The sequence below is a fragment of the Parasteatoda tepidariorum genome, chromosome 2, assembly GCF_982258835.1.
Source record: "Parasteatoda tepidariorum strain Cologne lab strain chromosome 2, Ptep-v5.0, whole genome shotgun sequence".
Taxonomy (NCBI): Eukaryota; Metazoa; Arthropoda; class Arachnida; order Araneae; family Theridiidae; genus Parasteatoda; species Parasteatoda tepidariorum.
In genome coordinates, this window is record NC_141756.1 from 129060406 (window position 1) to 129079400 (window position 18995).

General features: G+C 28.3%; 1 protein-coding gene across 2 annotated transcripts in view; it reads left to right on the forward strand.

Annotated features, from left to right (window-relative positions):
* LOC107441361 (serine/threonine-protein kinase NLK) overlaps window positions 1-18950 on the forward strand; it is a 44524-nt gene extending 25574 nt beyond the window's left edge. Inside the window, exons 7-11 of one of the 2 annotated variants that reach the window (XM_087158382.1) lie at window positions 959-1147; window positions 3784-3982; window positions 8079-8175; window positions 17454-17523; window positions 18666-18950. In XM_087158382.1, coding sequence (XP_087014508.1) covers window positions 959-1147; window positions 3784-3982; window positions 8079-8175; window positions 17454-17499 — 531 coding nt within the window. In that variant the 3' untranslated portion in view covers window positions 17500-17523; window positions 18666-18950. The remainder of the gene's footprint in view (window positions 1-958; window positions 1148-3783; window positions 3983-8078; window positions 8176-17453; window positions 17524-18665) is intronic. The other variant, XM_087158383.1, reaches the window with a different exon arrangement.
* Window positions 18951-18995: the final 45 nt, after the last annotated feature.

Consider the following 18995-nt stretch of genomic DNA (forward strand, 5'->3'; position numbering starts at 1 on the left):
ACTTACAATAATGACAACAAATGTTTCAAATGATAAAAATGCGTCCGTACAGCACCGCACCAAACAAGAAACATAACTACACTGTTTCGGATATGTTATGTACATATTTGGGGGAGTCCCCGCGCACAATTTCGGGGAATCCCCGGGTTGAAATGAAAGAGCGCTAAACCGAAACAACGTTAAGCGGGGTCTTACTGTAATTTAAATTTAATTAAATTAATTTAATTGAAATTAATTTCATTAAGCTCATTTAAATTTATTGAATTTAAAAAAGCAACAACAAAAATTAGAGAAACTGTAACAGCTAGAATGAAACAGAAAATATTAAGTTTTATTGAAAACTTTCTAATATAACTTAAGTTTATGTAAGTTCAAATTTGATTTTTATTTATTTAGAAAAAAAAATATTAACTACACTTAAAAGCTATTTAAACATACAAATATCATGATTCAACATTTTTGAGAAAATAATTTAAAAAAATTAATTGATAGATCAAATTTTAATATAGCATGTCCAAAACAGAAAACAATCTTATATAAATTTAATTAATAATAGAAAAAAAAAACTTTAAAATTAATTATATATATATGTAGAAGTTTGTGGAGCAAAACGGAGGAAATAAAGACAATAGTTTAATAATGAAACTTAACATTTAATAGAAAAAAAGGAAATAAGTTTAACAGTGATATCATATCCGCTGAGAGTGATGCCGGATCAAGTATGACTGCTAGCATTGATTGTTCTATGGAAAAGTGTTAGTTATCAATTCGGTACTTTTCCCGTCTAGACTTATCACTCCATCTATCCGATACTTTCCCTTCTGGATGGTCAGGGGCCTTTCAATGAGAAAGTAGATGATGCAATTCTCCCAAGTATTACATTTTGTCACTGAAACTATATATATATATAATGTTTTTCTAAATATTATATCCTGATGAGACCACATTGTTGTTGTAGCTGGATTTGATAACTGATTTGCTGGGTACTCCGTTGCCAGAAGATGTGAAGACTGCATGCGATGGAGCAAGATCTCATATTTTGAGGTGGCCTCACAAATTACCCTCTTTGGCTGCTCTCTACACTCTCTCCTCACAAGCAACTCATGAAGCTGTTCACCTTCTTTGCCAGATGCTTGTTTTCAATCCTGTAATTCCTTTTTATTTTAATACATCACTCCACAATTTATGGATCAAACAATGAACGAAAGAATTATTTGCCTTGAAATTACACTTTTGAAGCTCATTTAGAAATATTTTTGTTTTTAATTCTAGTCATAATTTCATTTCTTATGAATATATATTTAAGTAAATTTGTTTGTGCTTTTTAGTACAGTCGAACCTGTTTATCTCAAAACTTGAGGGAAAGGCGAAAAATTCGAGATAAAGAGATTTTGAATTATACAGGTATTATAAAAAAAATTAATTTAATTAAGAAATTCTATTAAAAGTGCTTTAATTGTTTTTAGTAGAAAAATGTAGACATTTCTTTAAATTAATTATACCACATACATCTACTTACATAGCAGTTTTTTAACATACATTTAACACTGAAAATAATTTTTCCAAGATTTTAGACTGATAACCTTATTTATTTTGATTATTTTTTTTTTTGAGGTTAGAAAGATCGCCAATTCCTCATAGCCAATATTTTCCTGCGGTTCAAGAGTAGTTTATAAGAATTCTGCAGCTGTTTCTACTTCTTTTGCAGTTACTTTTGATTCATCATTATGATCTTCAGTTTCTTCATCTGATATTCCTTTGACATTATCTATGATTTCCGTATCTGTCAGTGCTCCGCATGTTGCCAGGCAGTTGTCCACTTGTAAAAATCTTCTAAATTAATGTCAACATTAAATCTAGATTTTATTGCCTTTCATTCTGGCAAATCTGGCACTGCATTTTTAGCGTTGACAGTTTCTTCTTCTTTACTGCTGCCTTCAACCTCTTATTCATCATCTTCACAGCTATTCTTAAAAGCAGCTTTTTAAAACCATTTTGGATAGTTTTTAGCGACACATTTCTCCAAGCAAAACAGTAATTCTGATAACATCTAACTTTTTTCATCGATGGCATCTACAAGTTTGCGTACCAACTGTTTTCTATAGTTCACTTTAAAACTCTTGATTATCCTTTGATCCATTGGTTGCAATTTCGAGGTCAAAATGAATTTCTATTCTTGGCTTTCTTATCTATGCTGAAAAGCTAACCCCTGATGGTCACTACTCATTAACCCCTCACTTACTGCCAGAATCAGTGTGTTCCTTTCTAGTTAAGGAAGTGCAGGGATAGAGATTGAAATTCCAAGAAACACACCCTACCTGTTCATCCCTACTTCCTGTGGTTTCACGAATTCATTTCTGTCTACAAGTTTTACTGATGAAGAAAGTTTTGACATTTGTGCTCTATTATTAGAAATTCGAGAAGCGGAGGTCTTGAAAAAAAAGTTCGGGATATAGAAGTTTTTGAGATAAAAGGTTGAAGATAAACAGGTTTAACTGTAGTTTGTATCGAAAGATTATTTAAAATCCTTTAATTAGTTCTAGATACATACCTGCCTATTTTGGTGGAAGAATTTCAGATCTAATTTATGATTTACTTAACGGGAAAAAAATATTTATATTAATAATTTAAAGAAAATTATTATATTTTTTGTAATGTATTTCAATATTAATATTTAAAACTTCTTACATTGGTTAAGCATTGTAATGAATCAAAATTTATGACATTATGTTTGTTGTATATATTTTATATGTATTTTTAATCAGAGGTATTCAAAATAATAGGAACAGAAGTAAATGTTTCCATTTAACCTTTTAGTTTTTTTATTGCTGTTTTTAAATATGTGTATTTGCTTAGATCTATGAGCTTTCTATACTGGCAATTTAATCTGCCATTGTATGAACAAACTTTTACTGGAAAATAAATTATAAATAAACAAAGTAGCTACAAGTAAACATTTCAAAATAACTGGCTTTGTTAAGGTTCTTTTGGATTTTTATTTTTTTATCGTGAGTCCCCTGAACTCAAGATAAAGATTGGCGAAATAAAAAATTTTAAGTAGTATTTAAAAATAATTCATTTATTTAATATTCAATTAGACAAATTCATAAAATATTATGTATTATTTATATTTATGTCGTAATATATAATTAAACTATTATAAATATTTGAAATATCTTCTTAGTTACTAATTGATTCGCTAAAAGTTTTTATTGATTTTCATAAAATTATCATTGGTTATTTTTGGAGTGGATGGGTAATAATCAAGTTTAGATTACTTTTTTTTTGTCATAGTGTTTGCTACATTTATTTTAAATATTATTTAAGCATAGCTGCGAACTCTACTCGATTTTGCTAGATTCTCCTGGTCTACTGATTTAATTAAAATTCTCCTGGTTTTTGTACATTTTAGAAAATTCCCTAAAATTGAGTAAGTTTCCTAAAAAAAATCCCTATTGAAATAGAACAGATTATTGTTTGAATATTTAAATAATTATTACTGATACATAATTTATGGAAATCAGTTCTTTTTTGTTCTAAAATGTTTTATTCAGAAACTCTCTTTTTAAATTCAATCTTTTGATGAAGTCCATTAATATTCGAAATTATGAATAAACCATTACATTTAAAGTATGTCAATCATAACTGGAAAAGTGTATTATTTCGCAAAATCTTTTTTATATCCATGTTGGCAGCTATTTTTAAAGATTAAGTAGTGTTTCTCTTTTTTTTAAATAAACAAATTACGAAAGTATGTTTGTAAAAGCAATACTATTTTTTCAGGATAAAAGAATATCTTGTGTTGATGCATTAACACACCCGTACATGGACGATGCCAGATTTCGGTATCACTCCGTCATGTGCCGTTGCTGCCAGACGACGTCGGTCGGTCGGAAATACGTGTCGGACTTTGAGCCAGTTTCTCCTTTTGTATTTGATGATTGTTTTGAGAAAGACTTAACTTCTATTCCTCAAGTTAGAGGTATGTTCCATCATTTTTTGTATTCAAATGTGACAGCCATAACTTCTTTTTTTTTAATTATTATCTCACATTCTGGCTCATTCCCAGTATTCACTTGAAACATTCTGCATATTGATGCGTCGTAAATGTGGTCTGTGCTGATCAGGGGTCTGTCCAGGGTAAATTGACTACCGTTTAGCTTCACAAATAATTCAACTTCAGTAAAAACGTGAAAATCAAATAAAAATGCAAACCCCATTCTTGTTGCAATCTGTGGAGAAAAAAGAAGCTTTTCCGTCAACTGTCTTTTACAAAAGGTGTTTGGTCATGCAATGTGATAAGCCTAACCGGCACTCACACCCTATAAAAGTGGGCTTTTTTTTTAAAGTTTTTTTAAAGTGAAATGACGAGGCTCTCCCTCTATAAACTTAACGGGAAGTCAACGTTCAAACATTGTCTTAAACCCTATTGTAAATTTATTATAACAGACCTGTATTTTTTATGAACCATTTTTTTTTCTCTGCGAAACTTTTTTCTGTATGATCCAGTTGAAAATATTCTCATAATTAAAATAACTTTTAGTACTAGTACTGTTAAATGCATGTTTTTATTAAACTCAGGTTGAAATTTAACTATGGAAAATCATTTTTATGGATTTTGAAATTTGGATATAATTTTTAGCCCAAAATTTTACAATGGCAAATTTGTTTTTGAATATATGGGGAAAAATATATAAAAATTTACCAGTCTTAAATGATTTTTATTTTTAAAAAAATCTTATTTAAACGTTTATATACCTCTATTCAAAGAAGTTGCTAAATCCCGATAAAAAGTTCCTTTTATGGAAAATTTGTTAAATAGAAAATACTTAATCATCATAAAACAGGTTTAACGCTAGACATTAAGATAGCAATGGATACACCTTTATCTTGTAAATTATTATCTACTATGTCTCAAATGATTTTAACGTTTGGTGATCTCACAATTCATTGCTTTTATTTTTCACACTGTCCAAAATATCCGATTCAGTTAATGTTTCTGTGGTTCAGAATCAATAAAAAGAAAATCAGAACATCATCTTTAATTTCGTGGTTCTCTCTTAGCTGTACCCACATTTTTTTTAAAAAAAGTTCTAAGGAAATATCGTGCTCGTCCTTCGCACTTTCCTTATTCTCCACGGTGACTCCAGCATCATCTGTAACATCATATATTCTTTAGAAATTTCTATTATGCTTTCTCGTAAATTGATTTTTGGCATGGACTCATGTATGAAATGCTTATTAAAAAAATAAAGGAATTTTAATGCTTTCTTTTAAAGTCGCTGCAAAATCAATTCAAGGTCATTTCTCCCAGAAAATGCATTAGCAAGTTTTGAAAGTTCTGAAATTATTGTATTGTTACAATTTAAATAATTAGGAATAAAAATAAATAATTACAATTTTTAATTTAAAGGACTAATTAACGACATAGGAGGAAGCATTTAAGGCTATTATAGCAGTGCATAATGTAAATGAGTGCAAACATAAAATGTGATCGTAATATTTAAAAAACAGAGTTCAAATGAATTTATCTGATCCTTCGTTCCAGAAGGATCTCCAGGCACGGGTGGTCAGATGCTATGATAAATGATTAATTGAAGCGAGTTCGTTTCAAGGCATGTTAAAAACTTTTATTTCACTTTCTTCATAGGTTCCGGGATGCAAGTGGCTCCTTTGATTGTTCATATTTTAATTTTACGCAATTAACAGGTTCTGGATCATGATTTTTGGAGAGTTAAGGTAGTTTATTTCAAACAGGATAATCTCAGATATATTAACAGACTTCAGAGTATTTTCACATGCATGCAGTTAATGTTTTCGTCTTTCCGGAAACGCGCCAACCATTGGCGATGGCGCACACGTGTTCAGTAACATTTTAATCTGACAACTTTTAAATAAAGATAATATTCAACATTTCATTGCTGAGTAAAATTTATTCATGATGTAGTTCCCTTGATTAATAAAAGGGAGATAAAAAAAACAGAAGGCAAGTGCCTTGAAGTTGTTAAAAACGAGACGCTTCTCTCATACCGTGGCTTCCCCAACTGACGCCAAGAAGGCACGCGGAAAGGAGCATAACCATACTCGCTTAAAATTAAGTTGAGAATAATCGATACAAAAAAAAATCAGTTGATCAAGTTAAATTTAGTGGAAGGCTATTGTGGTTAAAAGGTGAAAACTGAAAAAACTATTCAGGAGTAGAAAAACAATGCACGTGTGATGTAGCAACATCACAGAAATATTTTGGGAAGTAGGGAAAGTGGATCTTAAGGAAACTTTCGTTAAATAGAAAAATCACTTTACCCTTTGGAAGTTATTTTACAAAGAAATTTCCAAAATATTCTCGGTTCCTCGAAAAAAATTGCAAAATGGAAGTTCGACTGTGTATCTTTTTTTGGAAAAAAAGGATCTGTCATTTGTTTAATATATTGTCATAATATGCTAGATCATTTGAAACTATTTAATATAATATAATCTTTAGATAAACCAGTATTTGCTTATAATTATATTAATTACTCTTAGTTTTTCATTGATTGTGTTATTATAATAGAGAAGTATAGAGGCATAAACAATAAATAAGAACATCTTCTAATATATAAAAAAGTGTTTAGATTTTAAACTTTCCGGAGATTTTTTGAAGTTGAATTGAAAGTAGTAATAATTTCTGATCATGATAAGTCTTATTTTAAAATAACTCATGTTTGATGAGACAGAACCAGAGGTATTTACTAGGACAGCTTCAACCTCTTGAAGTTATCTAAAAGAAGCGACCTCACGTGACAGACAACCTGATAAGTAACAGTTCAGTAACTGATCTATTCCAGCCTTGGTAGTTGTTAATGTAATATAGTTTTTGTATATTCATAGTTTATATTGTAGCATAGTATTTCATATTTTATGCTATAGTTTGAATACAGTTTATATTGTATTGTAAAATCCGTTTTGTAATTATAGCTATGATGAATGAAAAAGAAACTAGGAATTCAAAACTGGAAAAACACTTAGTTTGAATCATCCTGATAAAACTAAATAGTACTCTTAGTTTTTAAGAACTTGATTAATTTTTTTCCCTAGTTCCTCTTTTTCTCATTTTCTTTTGTTGTCGTTTTGGCAGGCTATTATGGCAAAGGGTTGCGATTGTTCTTGTTTTCCAATGGCGTCATCTATGGCCAAGAATTCGGCTTCTGCTTCAAATCGTAATTTTGACCTGAACCGGAGAACAGTCTCCAATTTGACACCCACAGAGGCATTATTTGTTGTGTGAACATGGAGGACTTTGTGACTTGACAGATTTAATGTGCACCATTTACCACGCAAGGAGTCTTCGGGTAGCTGGATTTGAACTCTCGGACATGAGTCCAGCGCTCTGCCAACCAGACTATCCCGACCTTGTCATTTTCTTATTTTTTGGTTAAATAACCACATCTGAATCTTGTACTATTAAGGTTTATTTTCTACTAATAATTAACTTTCCTCTTCAAAGGAGTTCTAATAACAATACTGTATTTGAAGTTTGAATAATTATTGTTGTTTGATTCCCGGGACACATTTTACGAAATTGACATGACTCAAAATTCTATTTTTAATTACAAAACTCTTAAATTTGAATTTTAAACTTTTTACATTTTATTGATTGAGTACAGAGTTCCTTAGTGAATTTATCTTTATTGGCGTTTGAAATGGCATGCTTTCAACATTAGCACGTGGAGAGTCATAGAAAGAGAAGTACGTTAGTTTCTGTCCAAATAGATCGAAAACTTTTAAGTTAGGAAACTATATGGTACTGAAAACTGCATTGATCATAGTTTTGAAAGAAAATGACGTGGAAATCTCTAAAAAAAATGTTTTTGACGATTAAATACGAAAAATATTAAGAAAGGGGAAAATATCATAGAAATTATTGTATTCTTATACCACTGAGTAGAGGAGGAAGGGTTAAGACATGCAACCCGTCTTCTCTCCAGATGGCGTATTCATGCGTTGCGATCAGGAATAGGTGAATATCCACTGGTTTAATGAATTTTGAGTATGTATGAGTTAATTTTCAGACCTTAATGTGAAACTTCAATATTTTTCAGATCGATTAAACCATTTTGTATCTGAACGCTTTAAGTTGATGTGTCGAGCACCCCTGCTTGTCAATCCTCATTGTTTAGATGTAAAAAAGTATACTAGGTGAGTAATTTATGCCTTTGTTGTTCAATGATCATCATAATTTTTTTTTTTTTTTTTTTGCAAAGTTCAATAAATCATTTTCAAACTCTTTGTAGTTTTTGTACAGTTAAATGCCATAATTAACATCATCAGTTCAGCTGTACAAACATGAAATTTATGTCACAGTTTGAAAATTGCTCTAGCAGGGTTGCAAGAAACCCATCTACCCAGTAAGACCCGTAGAGGATTTTGCAAGGTAAAACCCACCCTAAAGTGGGTTTTTCTAAAATTGATTTCTCTGTTATATTGAAGAGTCATTCTATTGAAATATATTAGCCTAAAAAACTGTGTTTAAAGTCACCTTGATGGGCATTGATTAGCCTTTGATTCGCTTTCTATGCAACAAATTATTTCCTCAAAGGTTTTTTAAGATTAAAATAAAAATTAATTCTGTGTTAAAATAAGTTTCAAATGTGTGATGTATGTGAGTACATATAACATTTTGTATTGTGATGTCAGAAGAAACTTTTTTCAGACTTTTGCACCAATTTATATGTATTAATTATACTTTATCAATTCTTAAAATTAACTATTAATATTAAAACAAGGTACTTATCCCTGCCCTCTCTTTTAAAAAAAAAAACCCAATAGAACCCAGAAAGCCCACCTGGTTTGGATTCTTCTGGAAAAAAGCAGATTTTTTGCTAGCCTGCTGAATATGATCTCTCCTGCTATCACGAGAACTTCTATAATCTGAAGCTGTTATGCCAACAAGACTAATTCCATTTATATTAATGAAGAATTTTGGTAGTAACATTCAGACACAGGATATTACTTAATAAATTTAGTTATTTATTTTTACACTACTTTTTTTTGATTTATACAATAATAATTCCGAAATCTCTTTCTATTGTATCAGTGAACAATGATATTTATTCTCTAAGCATATTTCACATATTGCATTTTAAATAATAATTTAGTAAAAGAAAAAAAAACATATCTCAGCCCAGGATTTCAAAGATTGACTTTTTTTCTTTTGTGTTTTTCTCAATATATCATAAACAAGATAATAAAATAATTGCATTTATAAATTTTGCATTTTAAATAAGAATTTTGCAACAACAATGAATCTTTTTCCCTCTTCTTATTGTTGTCTCTCTCTCTCTGTATGTGTGTCTTTCTTATTGCATCACAAGCTCAAACAGGATATAAAGACATAAAAGAAATTGACTGAAAAACAGTCAGAAATTTTAACTCAAATATCAAAACAAGAACCAGAATTAAAAGTTCAAGATATAAATGTTGCTTGTGAATCAAATTTCCAAATGCTATCAAATCATCGAAACTGAAAACATGTTGAAATTTTGATGAAAGTGTGGTGGAAGTTTGTTTCTCCGTCAGTAGCCGCCAATATTCGTATAGTGGAAAATGACTTCATGATTGTTCATTTAGGCCATTAATGAATGGATTAAACAATTAAGTCTCCAGAAAACAATGTACAAATCGTTGAATGTAAATTTATTTTATTAAGCATAAATGGTGACAGAGAATGGCCATTTCTTCATCCAAAAGAAATCCCTTAAAGGGATGAAAATCAGTATACCCTCTTATTGAGAGATCATACAGCCAGAATATCATTTCTGACGGTTAGAAATTGAGACTGGGGAGGCCCCTGAGGGCACTCCCAGTCTCCACAAATTTGAAATTAAAAGTGAATATAATTATTCTCTACGGACATGGAAAGTATGGGTAGGAGATCCAAAATTGGCGATTTATCATTATATATCATAGCCAAAACATAGCCAACCAGCATAACAATATTGGGTTTAAAAGAACAGCTTGTCGATCCCGAGTTGCCAACAAATTTATGAGAATTATTACAACCATGCAACCGAAACATTTAGCAGTTGGAAATATAGAATAAAAAGTTATAAATAGATTTTTGTTTTCGATTAGAGGCGACAGTGAATTAATAAGTTTGCATAGTAATGAAATAAAGTGTCTATTACATTGATCTAGAAGAGAAGAAATAAATATTTTATATTCGTGTTCGTTTTAAAGGATTAAGTCTTTGATTTATTTTAAATATAATTCTATTAATAAAAAAAGCTTAAGTAATGAAAGATATTTTAAAAGGATAGAAAATAAATATGTAATGCCAATTGTGGCATCACAGAAAATTATTTTTTTTAAAGACAAAGTATACCAATTACGCAAAAGTAACTAATCAAAATATGTAATACACATTTATTTTCATTCATAAAAGTAAGTTCATTTTAAGCTCACTTTGTTTGTCCACATGTGTGGCAAAATGAAATGGCTATATATATATATATATATATATATATATATATATATATATATATATATATATATATATATAAATGAATACAAGAAAACACGAAGAAAGTTAAGAAAAACAATAAGTTTCATTTATTGCGCTTAAGCTGCAAGTAAACAGAACTCATTAGATAAGTTCAAAATGTAGAATAAAACAAAGAAAAATTATAGACATATGAAAAAAAAGGGAGGGAATAGTAAGTAAAAAAAAACAAAAGTTTTTTTTTTTTTTTTTTTTTTTTTTGTGAAAAAAAAAAGGATGAAATTTTATTTAAAAAACGAGAAAAAAAAAGATATAATCTTTTCATCAGCCCACACGATTATATCCGCAAAACAGAGCACTTTACGATATTGTATAAATAAAGCCAAAGCAAAATATATTAATACAATAGTGTGAGTAATACAAAATATATTAATACAATAGTGATCTCACACTATTGTATTAATATATTTTGCTTCGGCTCCGGTTTTTTTCCGGTTTTTTAAATAAAATTTCATCCTTTTTTTTTCTTTTTTTTTTTAAACTGTTGTTTGTTATTTTTTTACTTATTATTCCCTCCCCCCTTTTTTTTCATATGTCTATAATTTTTCTTTGTTTTATTCTACATTTTGAACTGTTTTTTTTATTATTTATAAGTGACTTAAAAAAAACAAAAAACAAATAATAGATAAATTAGCCAAAATTACTCGTGTTGGCGAAATGAAAAAGTACCTAGATTAGTTTAAAGTTATTTCTGTCCTTTGTTCCATATTCTTCCAAATCATTTGTTTAGTGTTTGTACAAATCTTGGCTATCATAACCTAGTTTACTTCTGTATTGAATGACAGGATTAAACTGGTCAGGTAGAAACATAATATGAGTTATTAAACATCAAAATGGATCCGGGACTTTATGAGCACCCTGTATATATAATTAATCAAGAAACTTTTTATAGAATTTGCTCTTTACAAATCAAAAGAAGCAATAAATTTTTTTCTCTTTTAGCAGTTATGATGATAATGTATTTTAATCAAATATATATATATATATGTATATATATATATATATATATATATATATATATATATATATATATATATATATATATATATATATATATAAAAGCAAAATGTAAAGAAAACGTGAAAAAAATTATAGAACAATGAAAAAAGGGGAAAAGAAAAATAATAAAAATCCAGAAAATCAAGGATATAATCTTTTCATCAGCTCACTTGATTATATCTACAAAAAGGTTTATTGTTTTTCTTAATTTTCTTTGTTTTTTTCTTCTTTTCTTTTTGTCCTAGTTCTATTTATTTATTATGATATATATACATCTATAATCTCAAAGCTCTATTTGAAGTAACTCATAACTCTAGTCACTGCTGGAAGGTAAAATTGATATCTCCTGACAATTTGAGAGTACTTCAGTTTCAGTTTGCAGCAAATTTCAATAATTATGTATATATTTATATCTAAATAATTTTTTTCTTGATTACTTGAAAATGTCTATAATATCAATATGGGTTGAGATCCAATTGTTTGGATTATTTTTTTATTTAGCAGTCATTTCCTTACAAACATTTCTTTTAAATGGATTAGCGAAATTGAAGATTTTTGGGATACATCCGTTATAACTGTCAATTTTATAGAATTTTAGAGTGAGGTCAGAATCTTTAAAAATAGGAGGGTAATTATGTATCTATTGCTGTAATGATTTCAACGTATAATGTTTTTCAGAATTGCAGGTCTGTCACTCCACAGTGAAAACCTGTAAAAAATCACCTGAAATAAGAGGGAATTTACAGTTTTTCTTTACAAATTGGAAAAATACAAGGAATTTTGTTTCTTATTTCTGTCTTTTAAAAAATAGTGACCACTCAAAGCGTAATCTATGGGATATTAAAGGATGAGATTTCAGCTATACTGAACTATTTAATTTACTATAGCATTATTGTTTTAAATATGTTCAGCTGTACCTTTTTTCTCTCCGGTAATTACATTTAGTATAATTAGAACAATATAGCTCACACAAAAGCATGGTGTGTAATATATTGTGTATATTATATACAAGGGAATTTTTTTTTTCTCCAGATTTGAGTGGTCGCCCTGAATTATGATTACAGACATATTCAGGTTTGATTAGCAATAAAATTTTATGTGTTTAGATGATATCTTTAATAAAAGAAAAATAACTTACAAATTTTTACCAAGAATCATAATAATCTGCGATTTAACCCTTTGCCAACGGCGAGCACAGCATATGTGCCACTCAAAATACTTGCCCTAACAACGGCGTTGGCACAGCAGTTGTGCCGGCTGTTTCCTTCCCCTGAACTTGTTTGACCACCCATTAACCTGTCATTTCATCACACTCCTCTTTTAAAAGACCCTTTTGTTGGAAAAGAAGCTATGACTATATCAGAGTCTTCTTTGACTTGGCTGAAAGATATTTAGGTTTTTTTCTATTATTTGGCAAATTTTGAGTGCTTATAAGCTTTTCGTTGTCTTATGATAGCTGTGCTATTATTTCATAACCTATTTTCATTTGAGATCTATTTCATAAAATTATTTAATATTTTATTTATTATTATTTTTTTCATTTATTTTGTTTTATTTTAGATTCGAAGTCTTTTCTTTATATTATTATTCCCCATTTGTGATTGGAACTTTATGAAAATTTCAATTATTTTTCAGTGAAAAATTTTTATTTTCCATGCGAAATATTTTATACAAAATTTCATACAAAAACATTTTATTTTAGAGCTAAAAAATTTAAAAAATAATAAGTAATTTAGTTTTTGTAGTTGAAATGAGCTTCCTCTGAGATCCAAATAATTTAAAAATAAAAACATATTTAGCTTTTCATGCCTAAAAAAGAAGAAGAAAACACGAATTTCTTCTAAACTGAATAGCGCTTTTTCAGATCTAAAAGGAAAAAAACTGTTTTCAAAGAAATTATTATTTAAAAAAAAATTAAGAATTGTGTGGCCAAAACTGAATCTAACTCTCTTTTTCAAATACAGATTGTTCATGAACTTGTTTTAACATTAAGTTTAATGCAGTGATTCTCAACCACTGTGCCGCGGCACTTTTGTGTGCCAATAACTTCTTAAAATGTGCCTCCAAATATTGGAAATGATACAGTAAAAATTATAATACTTTTTTTTTATTACGAGTAAAGTTTAAATTAAAGAGTATATATATGTATATATATTATATATATATTTTTTATAATTTTTCCACGCTTTAACCGTGTGAACATCTTTGTCGGTGATTGTCTTGTCGCTGACAATCTTAAAATGAGTTAAAATAAGAAGGAAGTGTTTAAATTGTCTTTGACAATTTAAAAAAAAATGTTGAAATAAGTAGGAAATTTAATAACTATTAAAATTATTAATTAACAAAGGAAGGCAAGCTAAATATTAATTTTCAAGCGGAAATGAAATCTAATCATTAAAGTAAGCCATGCAATAGATAGTTATAAAAACAAATTAACAAAGGATAACTAACAAAAAATTAAGCTCACAATTAATACTTAGCAAAAACACTAGTTAACAAGAAATCACAAAGAAATGAAAATTAATGTAAAAAAACTAACAGATAATAACTATAGAAAGCAAGCTAACAATTAATAACTAGCAAAAAAAATAACTGTTACTGACTAATAAAAAATTAGTCAAAAGAAATAATTAGTCTCTTAATAAACGTGCTTTTGTAGTACATATTATTTTATTTCACATTTAAAATTATTATCACAAACTATTTAACACAGTGTATTATAGGTAAGTAAACAACTTTTAAAAAATTTTTTTCATTTTGTGCCGTCAAATTTCGAAATCGTTAAAAGTAGGCCGCCGCAAAACAAAGGTTGAGAATCACTGGTTTAAAGATTTAAAATCCTATTATTATTACTATAAATATCCCTTTTTAGTATATACTACCGGGGGAGACATGATCCAGGAAATTTTTCTGCCACTTATCCATTTTTAGGCAGAGAAATTACTCCGGAAAGAGCTATTCAAATTCATTACAAATAATAATATATAAACTCAAACATAAATATGATTATGAGTTTATTTTATTCGAAGAAATTGAGTAAATTGAATGAATTCCTAAGAAAAAAGAGTGAAAGAGCAAGTTCTTAATGGTGTATTGAAAAGGATGAGATATAGTTATAAATGACTAAAGATCAATGAATACTTAAAATACTTAAATTCTCCTTTTAAAAATTAACAATTCTCAAATTTTGTCAGGTATGATGCATTTTAAAATTATGCAGAATCCTTCATGTTTCAAAATAAAAAGGATAATGCACCAGACGAGACTTAGGAGGTCTGCAAAATTGAGTTCTATATAGATTTTTACTACACAAGACCACCTTAAATGACAAAGTGAATAGAGTTGCTGTTGTAGCAGATAAAAATCAATAAAAAGATAAAATCATTCAAACTGTGCCTATTCTCGGTAGTTGTCATGTGTTTGGAAGGCAGAGAAGCTGCATCTATAGGATTGTTTTTAATATGTGACCTTGAACAACAAGTTTACTCTCAATGAAATAATCTCCATTTCTCAAAATGCCACCCACATGATAAACTATTGAACTAGATACTGCCCCTTTCTATTCTCTGAGAAACATGTTTTTCTTTCTAAGTTTCCAGGAAATATTTCTATACATGCCTTCACAGCTTGCCACAATGTAATTTACTTCTCACAAAATAAATTGTTTCCCTTATTTAGAAAAAGACAGGATATCGAAACCATTTCAACCTTTCAGTATTGCCTCTTCCACAGGCAAAATGGCATTTCCTGCCTCTTTGTTTAGCTTCAGAAATATTGATAATATATTTCGGGATCTGTCTTTTTTAAAATTTTTAACAATAGCTGATTCCAGACACCTGAGGAAAGGACCTCAAAATTACCAAAGTGAATGCATGTTTAGCATTCAGTATGTCAATTGAGCTTGTATGGATGTGTCTGATAGATGTCTTGAAACTTTTTATTTTTCATGTATTAGTTGTAAAAGATTTCAGATCAACAGATACTTTCTTTTGAACTGAAATTTGCAGCTTTTAACAGAAAAAAAAATAAAACTTCTAATTATATTTTAAATAAATTATCAAATCTTAGAATAAACATTATCAAATCTTAGCCATGTAATATTGGATACAATGCAACATTTAGGGCTGTCGTGCCGTTGAGTTTAGTTTAGCAACATTTAGCATACAATACGTACCGTTATTGAAATTTTAAAGATATGAAATGCTCGAGAATTTTGTTTTGAATTTCTTTTATTTTTCAATATTATTTTATTATTTCTTAATGTGACATAAAATTTTTAGACAAATAGGAGCGTGAATTTTTGTTATGAAAGATGGCAAGTTCATTTTCTATTAGAGAAAAAATAAAGACAAAATTGATTAGAATTATGTACACAGGAACTGTCATATGCACGTAATCTCATAAGTATTAGCTACATAGCTTTGTTCTTGTCACCAGTATTTTTTATTGAAAAAAGGAAAAAAACTGAATATTTTAATAATTAAGTGCAAGAATGAAAAATAAATAATGTAGTTAAATGAATGATAAGTTCTACATACAAAATATTACTGCAGAAAAACCCGTTTATTAAAAGGGATTAAATAATTAGCATTAAACTTATTCAATTTTGTCTAAGAAACAATACTTCAAAATTAATTTTATGTAATAAAAATATTAATGATTTAAATATAATTTTTTATCTCTTATGATATTTGTTTTCAATTTTATAAGAGTGTAGTTTATGCGATCTTAAAGGAGATAACCAAGTAAAATAGTTAAACCAAATCTGAATAATAAAAATTTGCATTTGGTATCACTTTTTAAACCGATAAATGAAATAAACTTTCAAAATATAAAAAAAATATATGCCGTTAACTGTTTTATTCACATCTCATTTCAAACAGTTTTGAAAGCTTCTTTTTTTATCAACATCTAATAGGATGTTGATAACTTTAAGACAAGAATAAAACTTGAAACATTTATCGAAGTCATGTGTTTCTTTTGAAGCAGTCTATTTATAATCCTTCAAGAATCAAGAACATCAAAATACATGTTTTAAAAAAATAAAAATTTCAAATAAAATGTAAAATGTTTGCTTCTTTTTTAGAGAATTATCAATATACTTAGAAAGAAATTATCTATAAATGTTTCTTTTGTAGAAGTTTATTTATAATCCTTCACGAATTAAGATCACTAATATACACCCTGTTTTAAAATAATAAAAATTTTAAATTATTTATAAAAAAAACTTGCTTGTTTTTCAGAGAAATTGTTAATATATTTAGAAATTATGTCTACATTGGAAAAAAAAGTAAGCCAAAAATAATTACTGGTCTACAGCCCTTCAGGAAACATGAGGTACAAATTGCAACAAAATATTTCCTATTCATAAATGGTTAAAGTAGTTACTGACTAAGTGGGGGAATGAATTTCGGTAAGAGGAGAATCTTTGTTGCCGTAGCCAAAAGGTTAACCTATTAAGAAAGGAGAATAAGAAACACCACAAATAAAATAAAAAATTTCAAAGCACAGAGTCACATTCTGGAATGTTATAAGACAGATTTTGTGAATTTTAAAACTTTTTCTAAAACTGGAAATGATTAAAAAACTGTTAATCTGAGGCATTTCTTTTTAATCCTTTTCTCAAAATACAGTAAACATTACTAGGTTCATTTAAGTGAAGAAAAGTATGAAATAAATTTATTTTCAAATATTATAAAACATTTATAATATTTCTATAATTAAAAAATAATAAAATGTGCATTTTAGCAAAAAGCGATTATCAAATGGCGATTACCAAACATTTTTTTTACCCCTTTTTGTCGTATTTAGTCACCCTTTGGCTAGTTGCGACTACTCATTTTGCCTTATAGAAATATTAAACATTTTTAAACTGAATTAAATTAATTTCTTTAAAATAATTTTTGATCTTTTTTAGGGAGTTAATACAACATAGTAGCCATACTATCTCTCTATACAAATAAAGTAAAACGCATCACCTTCTAAAGGTAAGTTTTTATTTCCACTATTTTCTTATATATAGTATTTGCAATTAAGTTTCAAGAAATCAGTTAATTTGTTATTGATATGATATAATCAAATTTAATTCATTTATATAATCACTGAGAAAACAATAAATATCACTAAATTGCAAATGTCACCCAAATCAGAGCTATCACTTACAAATGTATTATGGATACTATTCCACTGTATTAAACATCATAAATAAAGCACAAATAAAGAGACTGGTATGATCTATAAACAAGAAGTGTCTAAACATGAAATAGTGTTTACACACTATTTTGTTGTTTACAATTCTAATGTCTTATTAACATTTAGAAAATTCTAATGTCTTATTTAACTGTAACGCGCCAATATTTTTTTTCTTAGAAATTGAAAACTCTGCTAAACAGTCGGACTTCTATTTAATGAACTTCCGTTTTACAAATTTCTCTATTTTGCGATTTTTTTTTCGAGGAATGCATTTTGGAAATTTCTTCGTAAAATAACTTCCAAACAGTGAATTGAATTTTCTATTTAACGAAATTTTTCTTTGAGAACCGCTTTCCCAAAATATTTCAAACTTGTTAATGCATTTTATGGGGGAAATGACCTTGAATTAATTTTAGAAGCCACATAATTTTTTACGAAACTGTAAAATTGAATTTTATCAGTAGCAATAAAACTTAGGAACACATGTAGCATGTTTAAAATTACTTTTATAATAAATGCAGCTATAATTTCATACATAAATGTAGCTTATTTTAGTTGAAAATGTATGTGGCGTGATAGTGTAACACTAGATAATGTTTTGCTCTATTCTTGCTTTCCATGCAGATTTCTCTTATAGTAAAGATTTATAAAATAAATAGTAGATACTAGTTTATAAGATAAAGGTGTATCAATAGTTATTTTGATTATGCCTAGTGTTTATGAATTTAAAACCTGTTTAGAGTTGTTTAAGTATTTCAGAAAGTGATTTTCTATTTAATGCATTTTCCATATAACGAACTTATTATTAACGAGTCCGTTAAATAGAGGTCCGACTGTATAACAAGTTTTTTTTTTTACATTTCACTTTGTACATGATGTGTTATAGGGCTCATGTTATTCTATGTGTACTTAAAAGTTTTTATCTGTTCATTTGCAGGCCCTTTAATCATCTGCCAGAGCCTCAACACTTAAAAAAAGAGAGTAGAATATATATATTGAGCCAGCTTCCCCTTTTTGCTCACCTTGAGATGATCCAACCATCCATCCAATTTACTCTAAAGAATCTTTGCCGTTTTCTTTTTTAGTAGTTTATTGTGCGTCTGTGAATAATTGATTGAAAATTTTAATAGTATACGATTGTTGATAAAGTTGAACTCTGATTATCCAAGAAGATGTGGAAACTCACATTGAGCATCTTCAAATAATGCAAGCATTTATAAAATTATAATTCTTTTTAATTTTCATTTATATGTTGATTTAGTTAAGG